Source organism: Dreissena polymorpha, chromosome 4 (genome assembly GCF_020536995.1).
Source record: "Dreissena polymorpha isolate Duluth1 chromosome 4, UMN_Dpol_1.0, whole genome shotgun sequence".
Lineage (NCBI taxonomy): Eukaryota > Metazoa > Mollusca > Bivalvia > Myida > Dreissenidae > Dreissena > Dreissena polymorpha.
In genome coordinates this window covers 34,283,735-34,303,532 of record NC_068358.1, presented here as the reverse complement: position 1 = coordinate 34,303,532, position 19,798 = coordinate 34,283,735, and the positions used below count along the sequence as shown (strand labels likewise).

Here is a 19,798-nt window from a genome sequence, read left to right as displayed (position 1 = left end):
AAAAAAATGGCCAACAGGGAGCAGGGCATTTTTCTTTATATGGCTATAGTCAAACTTTGTTTACACTCTAGAGGACACATTTTAGTCAGTCTAGTTCTATCTTACTGATACATAGTCAGAACATTTTTTCTAATGATTTCTGGGCTGAGTTCGAAAATAGTCCCTGTCCGTTGAAAGACCTGGCCGCCAAGGGGGCTGGGTTTTTTTCCTTATAAGGCTATAGAAAAACCTTGTTAACACTCTAGTTGATATTTTGGCTCAGTTTGAAAATGGTTACAGAAACATCTCAAATTTGCTTAGGCATTTCAGTGCCCAAAGTCTCAGGTGAGTGATGACATATAGATTTCTCAAACATGTAGCGTTTTAGCATCTCTTTTGTGATTTTGTCATTTATTTATTTTACTGAAGCATAAACAAAGAAAATATGTTGCTTTTGGTGGTTGCCTGAATTATTATTATGCCCCCCTTCGAAGAAGAGGGGGTATATTGCTTTGCTCATGTCGGTCGGTCAGATCGGTCCGTCTGTCGGTCCGTCCACCAGGTGGTTGTCAGACGATAACTCAAGAACGCTTGGGCCTAGGATCATGAAACTTCATAGGTACATTGATCATGACTCGCAGATGACCTCTATTGATTTTGAGGTCACTAGGTCAAAGGTCAAGGTCACGGTGACCCGAAATAGTAAAATGGTTTTTGAATGATAACTCAAGAATGCATACGCCTAGGATCATGAAACTTCATGGGTAGATTGATCATGACTCGCAGATGACCCCTATTGATTTTGAGGTCACTAGGTCAAAGGTCAAGGTCAAGGTGACCCGAAATAGTAAAATGGTTTTCGGATGATAACTCAAGAACGCATATGCCTAGGATCATGAAACTTCACATGTAGATTGATCATGACTCGCAGATGAGCCCTATTGATTTTGAGGTCACAAGGTCAAAGGTCAAGGTCACGGTGACCCGAAATATTAAAATGATTTTCGGATGATAACTCAAGAACGCTTTTGCCTAGGATCATGACACTTCATAGGTACATTGATCGTGACTCACAGATGACCCCTAAAGATTTTCAGGTCACTAGGTCAAAGGTCAAGGTCACAGTGACAAAAAACGTATTCACACAATGGCTGCCACTACAACGGACAGCCCATATGGGGGGCATGCATGTTTTACAAACAGCCCTTGTTTTACTTGAATCACAAAAAAAGTGTCTTTACTAGGGATGCAAGAGGTTAACTGGTTATCCTACCGGAACGACTAGTTAACTGGTTACATTTTCAGGGAAAGGTTAATCTGAAAAAAACATGAACATGAATTTTCATTTTACGTTTTGCGTGCGACTGACTGCCCACTTGTGCTGACAACTAGTTAGAACAACATGCCGCACCATCGACGGTAATAAATAACATGTCAACAAACAAAGTAATAAAGCAAAAATTAGTACCTTTGTGGTTACAACAAGGAGTATGTTTTGATAATTGGCGCTATTATTTGGGTTTTTTACTCGCAAAATTTAACTAGCGAACTGCGGGGCGTGTGGGCAATTAGCAAAGGCGTTATTGACACGTTTATCTAACTCAAGGTAAAAATCAGTAAAAACATTGGACGACCAATATTGATATTTTGTTAACAAATATCCAACACTGATTGCTCGCGAAAATAAATTGTTTATTTATAACATTTTCAACATGAAATGCATTTGTAGTTTAAACTTTGTCGAGTTGACGTCTTTTTTGTTTTATCAGAAATTAATATTATGATCAGTTATTTAATTTTTAAAACTAATTTAATTAAGAAATATCAATAAAATAGTTATTTTTAGAAAATAAAGTGATCAGGGCAAGTGTTGTCGAAATCTTGTTACCGATGCTCGCAACAGAATCAGCCACAAGCTACTGGACAAAGTCATTTTCTTGACCAAACGAACACTGTTGTATGCATGTTCTGCATATACATGTATGTTTGTTAATTGGCTTGAACTGTGAGACAGTATTGCACCTGCATAACAATTATTTTAAACATTTTAATAGTAAGTTAATTTAGATTAAGAAATTGAAACAATATAAACAAGCACAATATTGTGAGCGATACGCCTGGAACGTAATATAAGCGGCCCAACCAAAAAAATAATTAATGACTCGTAAAAATGCACATTGTGTAGGTCTTATTACTTTCAACTTATATGCTTAAACGCAGGAAAAATACATACATTACAAAGCGTACATTTACAAAACTATTTCAATAAATGTTAGAATAAATTGTTGTTAAGAAAATGATATGTTATCAACGCAAGCAATTACTTTCTTTTCTACAGAGTACATGTACGAGCTGTATGACATGTTTAACGTATACATAAACATTTTTTCTACTAAAGGTTTTTGGTCAAACGGTTAACCGGTTAATGTTTTTTGTAACCTCTTGCATCTCTACTTTTTACCTGTGGTGATGCCACTTATGAAAACATTATAACGTTTTGTGAACTGACTTGGATATTTTACCAAAAGCATCAAATATTTTCACTGATTTTTTTTCCAGATTGTTCAAGAGTTTACAATGGGGACCCGCACATGCATGGTAACATCAAGTGCCTTGGAACTTTCCAACATACACTTTGAAAACCTGATAAAATGCCTTAATTCCACCTTGAGATGGGACAGAGCTGAAGCCCTTGAAAATATTGTCCCATTTTTAATTCAATATGAAATGCACAGGAATGGCAATGAAGGGAAGATGTTTTCACCAACCAGGTAAAACTCTCCAATGTTAGCCTAATACTTTGGAGCCCTATTTGCATTAATAACATGCTTGCTTGAATTGTGCATTTTCTGAAAATATAGAATTTATTGATAAAAGAATATACAACATAAGTGAATGATGTAAGATTTGATTTTTTTTTCTGTTTATTGAAAATGTTACAAAATTTAATTTTTAGCTCATCTATTTTTTTTAAAAACAAAATGAGCTATTGGCAACACCTTGGCATCGGCGTCCGGTTAAGTTTTGCGTTTAGGTCCACTTTTCTCATAAAGTATCAATGCTATTGCATTCAAACAAGGCACACTTACTAACTATCATGAGGGGACTGGGCAGGCAAAGTTAGATAACTCTGGCTTGCATTTTGACAGAATTATGTGTCCTTTTTATACTTAGAAAATTGAAAATATTGGTTAAGTTTTGTGTTTAGGTCCACTTTTTTTCCTAAAGTATCAAAGCTATTGCTTTCATACTTGCAACACTTTCTAACTATCGTAAGGGGACTGTGCATGCAAAGTTATGTAACTCTGACTGGCTTTTTGACGGAATTATGGGCCCTTTATACTTGAAAATTTTGTTAAGTTTTGTGTTTTGGTCCACTTTACCCCTAAAGTATCATAGATATTGCTTTCATACTTGGAACACACACAGACTATCATAAGGGGACAGTAAAGGACAAGTTGCATAACTCTGGTTGTCATTTTTACGGAATTATGGCCCTTTTTTTACTTAGTAACTTTGAATATATGGTTACATTTTGTATTAAGATCCACTTCTAAAGTATCAAGGCTATTGCTTTTAAACTTCAAATACTTTCATGCTATCATGAGGGTACTGTACCTGGCAAGTTGAATTTTACCTTGACCTTTGAATGACCTTGACTCTCAAGGTAAAATTATAAATTTTTGCTAAAATTGCCATAACTTCTTTATTTATGATTAGATTCGATTGATTCTTTGACAAAACAACTCTTACCTGACATACCACAATAGACTCCACCCAAACCATCCCCTGAAAATACCCCCCCCCCCTTTTTTTAAATTAAAGATCATCTAATAAATGACCACCACACCCTCACACTATACATGTACCCCCCCCCCCAAAAAAAAAAAAATTTTTATGCCCCTGGTAGGGTGGCATATAGCAGTTGAACTGTCCGTCAGTATGTCAGTCAGTCTGTCCGTCCGTCCGAAAAAAACTTTAATATTAGCCATAACTTTTTCACTTTTGAAGATAGCAACTTGATATTTGGCATGCATGTGTATCTCATGGAGCTGCACATTTTGAGTGGTGAAAGGTCAAAGTCAAGGTCATCCTTCAAGGTCAAATGTCAAATTTATGGTGTCTGTCCATCCAAAAACTTTAACATTGGCCATAACTTTTTCAATATTGAAGATAGAAACTTGATATTTGGCCATTAAACAATTTAAAGCAGCGTTCTCATGAAGCTGCACATTTGAGTGGTGAAAGTTCAAGGTCAAGGTCATCCTTCAAGATCAAGGTCATCCTTCAAGGTCAAAGGTAAAAAAATAATATTTCAAAGCGGCGTTCTCAAAAAGCTGCACATTTTGAGTGGTGGAAGTTCAAGGTCAAGGTCATCAAGGTAAAAGGTAAAAAAAAATTCAAAGCGGCGCAAAAGGGGGCATTGTGTTTCTGACAAACACTCTTGTTTTTTTTTCAAACATCGTTAAAAACACAAATATTTATTTTTATTATTTTATTTTTGAAATACCGTCCAACCATCCCACCCAAGAATCCCCCCCCCCCAAATTTTTTTTTATTTATTTTTTTTTATTTATTTTTTTCATTTTTGGAAGATAATGTAATAAATGACCACACCCCCACACTATACACCCCTCTCCACTCCAACCCTCCCTCCTTTGTGATTGGAATTGAGATAGGTCCCTACACCTTCAAAAAGAAAAATAGATGAGCGGTCTGCACCCGCAAGGCGGTGCTCTTGTTTCTTTCCACAATTGCATCTATTTAAGCCTGTTCCAATACCAAAAGTAATGTTATGTTACTTGAATGCATAAAGATCAATGTAAGGTTAATGTTTATGGGGTATGGGCATTGATAATTATACATGTATTGTGAATGGCTTATTAGTTTTCAACATGCCTTCCTTCATAGTCAGAACCCACGTTCCTTAAAATACGCTATGCTAATTGATTGAGTGAGGGAGATTAGGCTTGCAAAATGTATTTTGAAAAAATAATTAGACATCTCAATTGTTTCCATGTCTTATTCTCCTGGAAATAAACAAATCTTGCAACTCTGTTTTCAAAACAGTTCCACTGAAGGCTTTGTTTGCTTTATCAGATTTATTGTTCCCTTTGAAATTATAGTCCTCCTGTAGGCTACATGCCTACACAACTTACACATTATAGTCCTCCTGTAGGCTTCATGCCTACACAACTTTCACATTATAGTCCTCCTGTAGGCTTCATGCCTACACAACTTACACGTTATAGTCCTCCTGTAGGCTTCATGTTTACACAACTTACACATTATAGTCCTCCTGAAGGCTTCATGCCTACACAATTTACACATTTAGAGCTATATCATTCATACCTGTATGTTAAAGAATTACTCGTCTTTTATGAATTTTGCAAAACAATGTTGCTGTAATTTTCAGAATTGTTCGGAAGTGCAAAGTTAATCATACAAGCTGCCTTGAAGTCGAGTGGGACAAAACTGGTACATGTAATCGTTTAAACGTTTAATTTTTCTACCAAATAACTAAAAATTGTTCTATATGATATGCTATTTAAACATTTTAGATTAAAATGTTTTATTAGCTCACCTGAGCACAACGTGCTCATGGTGAGCTTTTGTGATCGCCTTTTGTCCGTCGTGCGTTGTCCGTTGTGCGACGTCAACATTTGCCTTGTTCACTCTCTATAGGCCACAATTATTGTCCAATCTTCATTAAATGTGGTCAGAAGATTGGTTTCAATGATATCTTGGATGAGTTTGAAAATGGTTACGTTTGTTTGAAAAACATTGCTGCCAAGGGGCGGGGCATTTTTCTTTACTGTGAAAGCATTTATTTTCGACAGCACAAAATTTCGTCATTTTTATAAAAATGACCATTTCGTCAGCACTTAAATTTGCCGATTTCTGATTTTGAATTAAAAAAAATGCGTCAGTCAATATCCGATTTGTGTGTAATACATATGCGGGAACACACTTGAGAATTACTGCAGGAGGAGGGGCCTGTTTGTCACATGCCAATTAACTAATCTTTTGTTATCAAGGGACAGTAATGGACCCTCTTAATGAATGCCATTCACACGTTCATTGTTATGATTAGCGGACAAGTGGGATTGAATAACCGTTAACGAGTGTTTTTAACAACGAAACCAATTGCCAATTAGTCTTATTCTATTATTATAATTGAATAAAAGGCTTTTTTATTCTGATATCAACATTAAAATTATAAACTCTATGTGTGTGTTTGTTCTTAAAAAGTAAACTACCGGTATATAAATCAATAATGTCAATAATTTAAAAATAAATAAATTGATACATATAAAATAGTAATAAGTGTGGTTAAACGCAAACAATCAAACAACAAACAGCAATTAAAATATTCTTTATTAATTTGTGATAAATACGCATGTTGATCACACATCGTCATCTTTTCATTTGGTTTATTGTCTTTCATCGGCATTCGCTGCGTGATGGCTAATATGCTACACCCCTGAAAAACACAATGCACCTAATGGGTAATAAAGTTATAAACAATAAGCGCTAATTCATTACCATTCTACATAAACGAAGTCAACGCATTCGATATAGCTGTACTGCACACGCCTTTTAAAGAAGTGTAACGTGTCAGTTAAGTACCTTGTGTAATCTACATCCCTTTGTGTCAAAACCGGATTAATCTTGATTACGAAACAGCAGTGAATGTGTGCATGGATTATGTTGGAATTGCCTCATGTCTGCGGTAAAGTTTTAAAATATTGGTCAACTTAGTGTTTGTTTTTGTTCAAACATAGAGCATGATTGTTCGTTAGGATCTTAAATTCACCAATCGGTCGACTGACGAATTTTATGAAAATTAATGCTTGACATTAATAATGGTTTCACAGTATATGGCTATATATGGCTATAGTAAAATCTTGTTAACACTCTAGAGGCCACATTTATTGTCTGATCTTCATGAAACTTGGTCAAAAGATTCATCCCAATAACATCTTGGACGAGTTTGAAAATGATGCCGGTTGGTTGAAAAACATGGCCACCAGGGGCGGGGCATTTTTCCTTATATCGCTATAGTATAACCTTGTTAACACTCCTGAGGCCACATTTATTTTCAGATCTTCATGAAACTTGCTCAGAAACTTTGTCCCACTGATATCTTTGATGAGTTCAAAAATGGTAACTTTTGCTTGAAAAACATGGCTGCCAAGGGGCGGGGCATTTTTCCTTATATGGCTATAGTAAAATCTTGTTAACACTCTAGAGGCCACATTTATTGTCCAATCTAAATGAACCTTGGTCTGGAGATTCATCCCAAACATATCTTGGACGAGTTTGAAAATGATGCCGGTTGGTTGAAAAACATGGCCGCCAGGGGGCGGGGCATTTTTCCTTATATGGCTATAGTAAAACCTTGTTAACACTGTAGAGGCCACATTTATTTCCAATCTTGATGAAATATGGTCAGAAGATTTGTCATAATGATATCTTGGATGAGTTCGAAAATGGTTACGTTTGCTTGAATAACATGGCCGCCAAGGGGCGGGGCATTTTTCCTTATATGGCTATTTAAGGCTATAGTAAAATCTTGTTAACATTCTAGAGGCCACATTTATAGTCCGATCTTCATGAAATTCTGTCAGAAGATTCATCCCAATAATATCTTGGACGAGTTCAAAAATTATGCTGGTTGATTGAAAAACATGGCCACCACAGGGGCGGGGCTATTTTCCTTATATGGCTTTAGTAAAACCTTGTTAACACTCTAGAGGTCACATTTATTTTCCGATCATTATGAAACTTGGTCAGAAGATTTGTCCCAATGATATCTTAGATTTGTTCGAAAATGGTTTGGGTTGTTTTAAAAACATGGCCACCAGGGGCTGGGCATTTTTCCGTATATGGCTATATATGGCTATAGTAAGACCTTGTTAACACTCTAGAGGCCACATTTATTGTCCAATCTTCATGAACTTTGGTCAGAAGATTTGTCTCAATGATATCTTGGATGAGTTTGAAAAAAATTATGTTTGCTTGAAAAAAATGGCTTCCAACAGACGGGGCATTTTTCCTTATATGGCTATAGTAAAATCTTGTTAACACTCTAGAGGCCACATTTACTGTCTGATCTTCACGAAACTTGATAAGAAGAATCATCCCGATAATATCTTGGATGAGTTAAAAAATGATGCTGGTTGGTTGAAAAACATGGCTGCCAGGGGGCGGGGCATTTTTCCATATATGGCTATAGTAAAACCTTGTTAACACTCTATAGGCCACATTTATTTTCCGATCTTCATGAAACTTGGTCAGAAGATTTGTCCCAATAATATCTTGTTATCTCAGGTGAGCGACTTTGGGCCTTTCAGGCCCTCTTGTTTGATCTATCTTTAGATTAAAAATACATAATTTATTTGTTATTTCTTTTCATTTAGTGTTTGTTTACGTCATGTCATAGGGATTTAAATATGGATGCACTAACTTCAATGAGAGAACAAGATAAAAAATGTATAAAATTATGTTTATGTATTTCTTTTATATTAGAAAATAATGTTTTCAGTTGTCAAAATCAAATTTGAAGTGTGATAATTTCTATGTTTTATTCACATAATATCTCAACCCAACACTCATTTCTGTTTCAAGCAACTGCTTTTTCTTAAGGACATTTTTTCTTATTTCATAGTTTAAAAGTGTTTAAAACAATAATTGGTTTATTTTAATAAATCTTGTAAAATATAAGAATTTAATGGGCCCATCTATAGCGTTTTCCTCTTGCAGCTAGTCTCTCATTTCCCCTGTCTGGTATTTCAGATGTGAACACCTGGGCAGGTGAAAGTCATGCCACTGGGGTAAAGGTGAAGGTCACCAGAGAATTGCTGACTTTGCGATATCCTGCACTCGTTGAAAAATATGAGGAAGATCAAGTAAAGAGGCCTCCAAAAGGTAATGGTCTCTATTTAATTGAATACAATATTTAATTAAAAACATAAAAGAACCACATTAAAGATCGGTATAATAAAAATGTGTTACTTTCTTACACTTGCTTAAAAAAAACATATGATGGGAAGACCTGTGCCGAGCATCAGGAGGATGGTCAGGTGGTGCTCACGTAAACAGGCGTTTAGGAAAATAGTTTCCGCTATATGTTTTAAAGTTTGTTTTCAAAAGTTAAAATCAGATTATCATAAAACTTAAATGATAATGTTTATGGGCGATAACTAGCCAGATCGCATGAACTTCAAGCACTTCAGAAGTATCGAACTTTAATTATAACAGCATTGGCACAATCAACCTTGTCCTTTCTCTGACTCAAGTAGTTTTGATTGTATATGTTTTATCCTCTAACTTGGTGAAAATGTCTATGGGCATAATATCTTGACCCAAATTTGTAACCAACCAGTTCGCCTGTTGCTTTTCTAAATAGTGGTCCTTGAATTGCTCTCAAAGAAGTGGTTTAATAAGTTAAATTTGCATCAACCAATCCTGATGAAAGTTTCGATATTATTAAGCATCACAAAAGACCTAGCATAGAATTGAACTTGGGGCTGATAAGGTCAAGGTCACTTTCTTTAAATAGAAAAATTGATTCTCCTTAACAACTTCATTTTGTATTGAGGTATTGCATTCAAAATTTGTGTGTAGGTAACTTAAATAAAGACCTTGGTTTGGATTGAAGTTGGGCCGAACATGTCCAGGTCAATGTTATTCAAAATAGAAAATTGTTTCCCTTTGTATAAATTAGGTTTTGAATATGGTGTTAAATGGAAAACATATGCTTTGATAGCTTGCAGACCTAGCAGACATTTCATCGGACATATTTTGTTACAAGTTGGCACTCTCGTTCATTAGATGCAATTTTATTGTTATCAAAAATAGAAAGACAACTTGAAACAATTTCATAAACTCATTTACCACTTATATATTCTTGTAACTAAAAGTGAAAACTAAGTTTAAATGATGTTATAAAGGGACTTAATCTCATATTTTGCTTGTGCTCCCATCATCACCACTATTAATAAACTTTTCCAGTATCACGCTAAAAAGTGTTAGCTAGAAGCCATTCAACTTATACTTTATGCAGCATACCTTGATTTTTTATGTCATTTTTAGCTCGGCTGTTTTAGGAGAAAACCTGATGTATTCTCATAGCCAGCTCGTCATGTCCGAGTCCGTCGTGTGTCATTCAGGTCGTGCTAAAATTTTGTTAAGGTTTTTAACATTGGCTCTAAAATCAAAGTGCTTCTACCTACAACTTTGAAGCTTCACATGTAGCTGCACCTTGATGAGTTCTACACGCCACACCCATTTTTGGGTCTCTACGTCAAAGGTCAAGGTCACTGTGACCTCTCAAAAAAAAAATCTGACAAGCTTTCGCAGCCGAGCATGGCACCCGTTAGGCGGTGCTCTTGTTATTTCAACAAAATAATTATTTTAGCAAAACACTTAACTGACTGAGAATATATTTTCACTTTTATAAAAAAAACATAAATTTTCGAATTCTTAACAGGGAGCCGTAAGGGGAAGATTACAGCGGAGATACCTGGCCAAACAACCTTGCATCAATTTTTTGCAATCAAGAAGAAGAAACTTGATTTTTCCAGCTAAGATCGACTAGCTGTGGTCAACTGGGACTGATTATGTGGCTAGTGTATGGTTGGCTAATTAGCACGAAACAATTTACAACTATGCTGGGCTTCAGCTTTTGTAGACAATCAACAAAAAATGTGGCTAGTGTATGCTTTGCCAATTACTGCAATTAGTATCGATAATTTAAGATTGTGCTAGGTTTCAGCTATTGTAGAAGATCAAATTATAACACACAGACGGTCTAAGAGTTTACTTTTATTTTGCCACAAATGTTTAATTTTATGTTTGTTTACTGTCAGATATATGTGTCAGACGGATTACTCTAACCAAATATGAAATTGTTGAATCTGCTAAAAATATCTGAACCAGATACAGCTTTTGCATGCTACACTCTTAATGTGGTGATGACTTGATGCCTAGATGGGACTTTACTTTTGTTAATGTTAAATTGATTTAGCAAACATATTTTCTGTTTCTACTTAGACTCAAACCTATGACCATAGGCATACTACACTATTGGGTGCTTATTGTTCTTATGATTATTCACAATTCAAGTCCCATTATTGAAAATACCTTTTACTCAGGAATAATAATTAGAATTTTTTGAATATTCATATCAATTATATTATTTATATTGGTAAAGTATTGTTTTGCGCTTAAATAATTATTGTATATAACTTCACTTTTCAAAACTCTAGTAAGCATTTTTGCGAAACCATTCTCTCCATGATTTCATTGTTTAGATGTTGTCAAAGGAAACATCGTGAAGTATTTATATATTTAACCAGGTTTTCCGAAGGAAAAAACTGGTTATTAGATAGGCGAATGTCGGCGGGTGGGCTGGCAGGCAGGCGGAACAAGCTTGTCCGGGCCATAACTTTGTCGTTCATTGTCAGATTAAAAAATCCTTTGGCACATTTGTTCACCATCATTAGACAGTGTGTCGCGCGAAAGAATTACGCCGATATCTCCATGGTCAATGTCACACCTTGAGTTCAAAGGTAAAAAATGGCCATAAATGAGCTTGTCCGGGCCATAACTATGTCATTCATTGTGAGATTTTAAAATCATTTGGCATATTTGTTTACCATCATGGGAAGGTGTGTCGCATGAAAGAATTGCGTCAGTATCTCCAAGGTCAAGGTCACCACGACTAAAAATATATTTATTTTGAAACAAAGGGGGTTAATTTTAAACAATCAGTTCAGTTTGGGTTGTCTCCCTTTATCAGACTTTTTTTCAAATTGAAAACCTGGTTTTGTGACAATTTTGTCCCTTGTTTATTTTTAGTTCACTTGAGCACACAATTATGTGTATCCAAACAGTAGGTAAGAGATCACATTATAGAAAAATCTTGTTATAACTCTAGGGGCCACATTTATGACTCAAACTTGTTATCACTGAAGCATTCACATTTATGACTCAATTTTGATGAAACTTGGTCAGAATGATTATATTAACAATATCAAGGCTGAGTTCGAACTTAGTTTCAAAACTTGTTCCCAATCATAGAAAAACCTTGTAAACACTAAAGAGGCCACATTAATGACTCAATCTGGATCAAACATGGACACAGTGTTTAACTTGAAAATATCTATGCCATGTTTGATTATGTGTCACATATGTCCAAATACGATGTAATACGATCAATGCTCATTAAAACCTTGTTACTAAGCTAGAAACCACATTGTTTGGCTCAATCTTGATGAAACTTGGTCAGAATGTGTCTCTTGACAATATCTAAGCTGATAAAGAATCTTGGTCACATGCATCCAAAGACTAGGGCACAAGATCAAATCTTAGGAAACCTTGTCATAACTGTAGATGCTACATTAACAATTCAATCTTAAAAAAAACTTTGTCAGAATGTTTATCTTGAATATATCTTGGCTGGGTCTGAATCTAGATCATGTGCATCAACAATTAGGTACACATGTCAAATCTTAGATCATTTTTGTCACCTCTATAGAGGCCTCATTTATTTTTATCTTGATGAAACTTGGTTAGCAGGTTGAAGTCTGATCAAGTCTGAATCTGGGTAACCTGTGTCTAAAACAAGGTCACCACGACCAGGTCAAGTTTCAACAATTTGATTTCTTATAACTTAGATGAGGGCTTTAGGGCTATCATGGCCTTCTTATTTACTTTTATATAATTTTAAATCAGATTTTAAAATGGTCTTTTATGATCAAAATCTCTTTTTATTCTGGTCAATTGCCAATTACATTTTTATGTAGTAAGGTATAAAACACTGGTGAGCCATTATCAGCTGTAATGATTGCTTTTAACAATCCTAGTTCTTTTGTCATGTGCATTACTGTTTGCTTATATTAGATAATCTTTTCAATAAGTTTTTTCACTTATGATATTTATGTTAATGATGTTATTGATTTATTCTGCAAATGTGCTGGTCACATGTTTATGCTGGGATGCTTATAGTGGTTGATCTGTTTGTCCTTCTTTCTGTCCATATGAGGTTAACCGAAATTGACCTTTACCTACTTTTAGGCTAATTGAGAAGGTGCAAATTATTGTTTAACCCAAGATAACGTGTTTGTCTAACATCAATATGCTTCCTGCCAAGCTTTCAGACTTGCACCAACGATGACCCTGAATACTATCAACACACCAACATGACCTCACTTCATCTAAACTTTACAATAACCTGCTTTTGGACTTGACTTGAGATTGTCGGAACTCTTGGTAACCCGAACATAACTGAATTTGCCATAATATAAAATAACACTGCTAAAAATATTTGTTACTTGCAGGATGTTCTTTATGAAAATTTTCAGGAAATCTACATCACCCGACCACATTTTTAACTATGATCTACATTTGGACTAAAAATAATTCTTAATGATCAAATTCTTGGATAACCCCAAATCACGTGTTTCATATAACATTAATTATGTTTCCTACAAAACGTTCTTACATGCATGGATGATGTCTATGAACTCTTTTAAAACACCCATATTACCTGACCTCATTTTCACATTGACAATGACCTATTTTTAGCTCGGCTGTTTTCGTAGAAAACCCGAGGTATTGTCATAGCCAGCTCGTCGTGTCCGCCGTCCGTATCAAGGTTTGTTAAGGTTTTGAACATTTGCTCTAAAATCAACGTGCTTCAACCTACAACTTTGAAACTTCATATGTAGATGCACATTGATGAGTTCTACACGCCACACCCATTTTGGGGTCACTAGGTCAAAGGTCAAGGTCACTGTGACCTCTTAAAAAAAAAATTGTGTCAAGCTTTCATTTATTCAAAACTGCACCCGCAGCCGAGCCGAGCATGGCACCCGTTATGCGGTGCTCTTGTTGGACTTAGAGACTTAATCAGACAGTCCATATTCTTCCTTACCAAAATGATGCATTTCTTCTGACACCAAAACTGTTTGCTACAAAGCTGTGATTCTTGTATAGATGTTATATGATTATATTGACAAGGTCTCCACTTGGGGCATATGTGTTTGTTGTTGTAATTTTTATCATGATTTTTAACAATTTGCAAATTTGAGTGCATGTTAAAAAAAATAATAATAAATATTAAAAAAAATCCATCACCAATTAATAAACATTCCTTTGGGGTTGCCTTATGTTTAACAATGTGAAAATTGAGTTTTCATGTTTTGTTTGTAACTTTTTTGTTTGTAACTTTTTGTGTACTCTAGGAATCTCAATAAGTATTTTGTAATGTACATTTATTATATAAAAATACATTTTCAAATTAAATTTTGTTTTTAAAAGAAAACTGGACAGATTATGGATGGAAAATTTCCAAATGAATAAGACACATGTTGACCTATACTAGTCTATAAGTCATGGTAGGTTAATGTGTATTTCATATAATTGTTAGGGTGTGAGTAACATCATTTTCCTACAGAATGTTTAAAATGCTCTCTCTCAGACAACACATACTTTTTTTACCTTGGGAACAGGCTTAAGAGTGTCTTAATAAACCTTTGACACATTTGAGTCGCTAAAAAACTCTTGTTGCAGAATAATCCGTAATTAATTATTATTACGACGATGCCAATACAGTTTAACGGTGATTGGTGACGTCATCTACCTGACAATGTTGGCGTGACGTGGTGGGATAAGGACAGTGTCGATGTAATGTACAACCCCGTTAGTAGCCCCAATATCAGCCTTGGTCACGTGGGAGTTGGAGATCAATCGTACTCCGTCTGATGTCACTTGACAACCATCTTAATTATACCTGGAATGGTATTATGTAGTCACATTTGGAAGTCTAAAAATGATAAATGATCAAAAGTCGCACAGATATTTAAAATAACCATCACATTCAGTAATTGGCAAATATAACAAGACTATGGCCAAGCAATATATGTCCCCTACCGGCTCCACCATTGTCAGAAATTCCACCTTTGTGGGCGGGGCTGATTCCTTATTTGGCTATACAGAAACCTTGTAAACACTCTAGAGGCCACATTTCTAGGTCCAAATCTTACAAAAACCTTGTAAACACATGTAGAATTAGCATTACTTTCAAATGTTTGCATTGCAAAAAACCCATGCAAACGGACAGTACTCAATCAAAATTAATTATATGCTCACACTGCAAAAGTAAATAGAAGAAAACCAATCTAATATGCTCTAGAGTACTGAATTTTCAACTACCGGTAAGCAATAAACAAGGCCTTGTAAGAAATGGTGAGCGAACTAGGGCCATCTTGGCCCTCTTGTTTTTATATATATTTTGCCATAGCAACCAGAATTTTTGACAAAATGAAATGACGTGCATAATGTCCATATTGCCATCTATCCATGTTTCAAGTTTCATGAAAAACTATAAAGAACTTAAAGTTATTGCAGAATCCAGAAAACCACCTTTTTCAGCAGTATTTTTATGCCCTCCTTCGAAGAAGAGGGGGTATATTGCTTTGCTAGTGTTGGTCTGTCGGTCGGTCGGTCCACCAGGTGGTTGTCATACGATAACTCAAGAACGCTTGGGCCTAGGATCATGAAACTTCATAGGTACATTCATCATGACTCGCAGATGACCCCTATTGATTTTGAGGTCACTAGGTCAAAGGTCAAGGTCACGGTGACTCGAAATAGTAAAATGGTTTTTGAATGATAACTCAAGAATGCATACGCGGCCAACAGGGCACACTCTGAACAATATTACTGAAGCAACTGGTCTGTAATCCTAAATCTATAATTATCAGTCCAATGAAACATCATCCTTTTAGTAAAATACAGTGGATCAGTAAAAATATTATCAGAATATGAGATTTTTTGTATATTTTGTATATTAAATATTATGTTAATGTTTAATTTTGTTGATTAATATAAATATAAGCAGGACAGGGGAGGTAATACACTATTATATCTTTCTTATATACAGGGGAAACAAATGCAATAAGTTTAAATTTATTGTTACAGCATTTGCCTCCCTTGTAATATATTTAAATTTTACCAAATGTAAGGCTAACTGCATTTTTGTAATGCATACTACTACTACTACTACTACTGCTGCTGCTGCTGCTGCTGCTGCAGCTGCTGATGCTGCTGCTGCTACTACTACTACTACTAATAATACTACTACTACTACCACTACCACCACCACTAACACCACCACCACCACCGTTCACAGTGACAAAAAACGTATTCACACAATGGCTGCTACTACAACTTATAGCCCATATAGGGGGGCATGCATGTTTTACAAACAGCCCTTGTTAGTCTATTTGTTGCCATAGCAACCATAATTTTTGACGTAGGAACAAAATTAAATGACGTGCATAATGTCCAAATTGCCATCTATCCATGTTTCAAGTTTCATGAAAAAATATGAAGAACTTTTAAAGTTATCGTAGGATCTAGAAAAGTGTGACAGACAGACTCACAGACGCACAAAGCGCAAACCATAAGTCCACTCCGGTGAAACCGGTAGGGGACAAAAAAGTCTAAAAAATGCTTACTAATGGTGTGGACATTGATCAGCTCATGACCGTCCAAAGTATTCAGCCGCTGCCCGTCGTAAAAGCCTAAAGAGTATTATGTGTCCGGGATCAAATGATACTTCAACACCTCTGTAGGGAGAGAAAAGGATCATGAGGATTTTCGAGACCGTAACAATGTGTAATCAAAACAAATTTTTAAAGTAAAATTCATTTTAATTATTAAATACCTGCTATTAAGGTTACGCATGCGCAATTAATTTCCTTCTATATTACATATAAAATAGTTGAAGTTCGATATCAATTTCTACCATGATCAAGCGCATACCCACTATATCATCATACATCATTGGAAAGATAAATGCATAATCTTTTGAAAAAATGCATGTCATTAAATTCTATGTGTGCTAACTCAAAATATTTACCTTAGAATAGGCAAACCGGTTTCGACAGCTGTGCAGACAACCATTTTGGGCTCAAATAGTATGACCTACTTTCAAAGCCGGGAACCATCAACACAAAAAGTAGAGCACAAAATGGCTCATTTTCTTATTGCTTACAAATATACCTTCAAGTTGATATCAAAACTAGCAATTTGCAATGTATTTTACAAATCCTAGGCAGCATGCACTCAACAATGTGTGCTAAGTATCAAACTGACTGCACGAATATCAGGTTAGGGAAAAACGATACTTTTATGAACTTAAATATACTAGTACACAGACATGATTATGAAAGTAATTACTAAAGATAGCCTTTAAGTACAAACGCTCTAGCGCTGGCAATCCTCTGAAAATAAAAGGTGCACGCACACACTGTATTGATGTCGAGTGTTTAGTGTAAAACTGTTTTATATATCAAGCATTTTCATTAGAGATAAAATTGTTTCATGCTGAACACGCAGTAAAACAGTGTAACAAAGACGCGTTCACGTTTCCAATGTTCTGGTGGTATGCTCAAATCAGCCAACGGACTAAATGAAGTGTATTCATTCGTGTCTAGCCGCGGTAAATTTTATTACAGCTACGCCGAAAAATATTAATCGAATAGCGGGGTGGGAGGTGGGACTTACCGATAGCAGGTAAGTATTTAATAACTAAAATGAATTTTACTTTTAAAATTTGTTTAAATGTCATTAATACAATACCTGCTATCTAAAAGCTGATTTTGAAGCTCCGGTGGGAAGGCTCGTATATATTATGGAGAGGGCCCTTCGATGATGTTGGTATAACTCTAGGCCCAATCCATTTGTATACATATACCTCAAACTGTCTATTATATGTAATTGTTTGTAAATGAATGTGTATATACAATAAAATATGTTTAAACTAAACTATATATTTTCCCATCACTGTAGAACCCATAAACAGTGATTAATAGACGCCCACCAAACAGACAGAGCTCTTAATTAATGCTGTCAGATCCTTAAAAGAAAAATGAATCCTTAGATTAGAGTTAAGAGTAAATCTTCCTTAGTCGAGGTCTAACCACGAGAAATAGAAGCCGCATACACATCTCCCGCCCCCCCTTTTAAGGGAAATGAAGAGTGTCTTTTTAGAACATCTAATGGACTAACACTGCTGAGATAGAACTTCAAAGCCCCGATTGGCCATATAATTCTATCTTCATCTTCATGTCTCACAGTTTAAGAAAATCTTAGAAACTTGAAGATTTTTAGAAGCTATATAGAGGAGTTGATGTTAAACAAGGAATTCTGGCGATCAAACTGAAAATGGTCGTATTCAACAGAAAAAGCACGAATTTCACTTCTCCGTATGGTTGAAGCCATAATAAGGAGGAAACCCGTCTTAACATTATATTGGAACTGTTAACAAGCCTGATGTAAAGGTTCATAGGAAGCCTAGTAAGCAACCCAATAACGCAAGCCAAATCCCCTTAAGAGGTAAAGGGACGAAACACATAGTGTTGAAGTTCCATGGCTTGGATCAGTTCCGAAAAATGTAAGTCAACACAGAGTTGTGATGAATTATGAAAGCCAAGGTATGCGAAAGCATAATCTGTATCCTTTGATGGAGATAAGAAAAAAAAAATTTCAACACATTTTATTTTGTGATTGCATCTATATACAATATGAATAATAACAATATTGTTTTGCAATTAGACGTAAGAAAATGGAAACAAAAATACATGTAATGCATCAAACACATATCATAAGTTATTCGTAATAGTATTCATCGATGACTAAGCGTATAAGTTAGTAATGTATCTAGTAAACATTACTATTACATGTAGTAGTTTAGTGTTGAAAAATACATAAAGAAGGAAAAAAAACATCAAGTGAGTATATACTGAGTAGAATGTGTACATTATAATAATAGATAAGAAAGGCATAATGACATATTAATATGTGCATATCGTTGTATTTTATAACGTAGACATTTAATTTTATTTGAGTAACGGTACGCTTGAGTTAGTATTTGTAAAAAGTACTATAAAACTACAACAATCATGAAATTTTAATTCCAAGTCCGTAAGACAATATCATTAAATAATTCCCATTCCTGTCAAATTATTCTAAATTATTTTTTGATATTGATATTTTTCTCAAGTTATCACATTCATACTTAATGTATTTATTTGCTCCTATTATACTTGGAATATATTTATTCATTTTACACTTGTACCGGAATAGCTTAACAAACAAAATAACATTATTTATGGCTGTAGCAGACTTGATTGAATATCCAAGTAGTAGGATTGTCATGTTAATAAAAGGAAAAGATTGTTCTGGTAATATTTAATCAATAATTGCTTTAGATATTTGACACTCCCAGAATAAATGTTCTAAATTTTCCTCACTTTGTTTGCTTTTACTAAAATGACTTTTGTTCCAAGTATCCTGCGAATTAGCCTATATTGGAACCACTGAACCTTTACATCATTGGTTATTAAAAAGGGTAGTTCAAATAAGCAGTTCCATTCTTGTTCATTAATTATGGTATTGATTTTTTACACCATTTTTGTTTAACAGATGGTTGTTCATTTTTTTGTTTAGAATGGTGTATATTTGTTTTGCATCAAATTCGTTTTTCAGTACATGTTGAAATAATGGTGGTAAAAAGGGTTTGATAATTTGTCGGGTCGGACAAGATATATGACATTTTTTTCAACCAAGTATCTATCGCTCTTGTCACCCCTGTATAATGAATGAAATTTATGTTCAAATTGTACATTTATGAAGGTCATTGCAAGAGATAAAGGTTCCATTTTTTAATAAATCACTTATACAATGAATTCCAGCTAGGAACCAATAACAAATTCTTATCATCAAAGAAAAAGATGAGACAAAC

At 34.9% G+C, this 19,798-nt stretch overlaps 2 protein-coding genes and 1 long non-coding RNA gene across 3 annotated transcripts in view; 2 read left to right on the top strand and 1 right to left on the bottom strand.

The window, feature by feature from the left end:
- The window catches only part of LOC127875970 (uncharacterized), a 100,756-nt gene extending 86,829 nt beyond the window's left edge, over positions 1–13,927 (bottom strand). Inside the window, exon 1 of the long non-coding RNA XR_008047533.1 lies at positions 13,788–13,927. This is a non-coding gene — a long non-coding RNA (uncharacterized LOC127875970). The remainder of the gene's footprint in view (positions 1–13,787) is intronic.
- LOC127875967 (flap endonuclease GEN homolog 1-like) overlaps positions 1–14,118 on the top strand; it is a 143,981-nt gene extending 129,863 nt beyond the window's left edge. The window contains exon 13 of the transcript XR_008047532.1: positions 11,343–14,118. The gene's annotated coding sequence lies outside the window, so the exon portion shown is untranslated. The remainder of the gene's footprint in view (positions 1–11,342) is intronic.
- The window catches only part of LOC127875968 (flap endonuclease GEN homolog 1-like), a 48,332-nt gene extending 34,214 nt beyond the window's left edge, over positions 1–14,118 (top strand). The window contains exons 9-12 of the mRNA XM_052420755.1: positions 2,539–2,750; positions 5,396–5,457; positions 8,779–8,910; positions 10,475–14,118. Coding sequence (XP_052276715.1) covers positions 2,539–2,750; positions 5,396–5,457; positions 8,779–8,910; positions 10,475–10,572 — 504 coding nt within the window. The 3' untranslated portion in view covers positions 10,573–14,118. The remainder of the gene's footprint in view (positions 1–2,538; positions 2,751–5,395; positions 5,458–8,778; positions 8,911–10,474) is intronic.
- Positions 14,119–19,798: the final 5,680 nt, after the last annotated feature.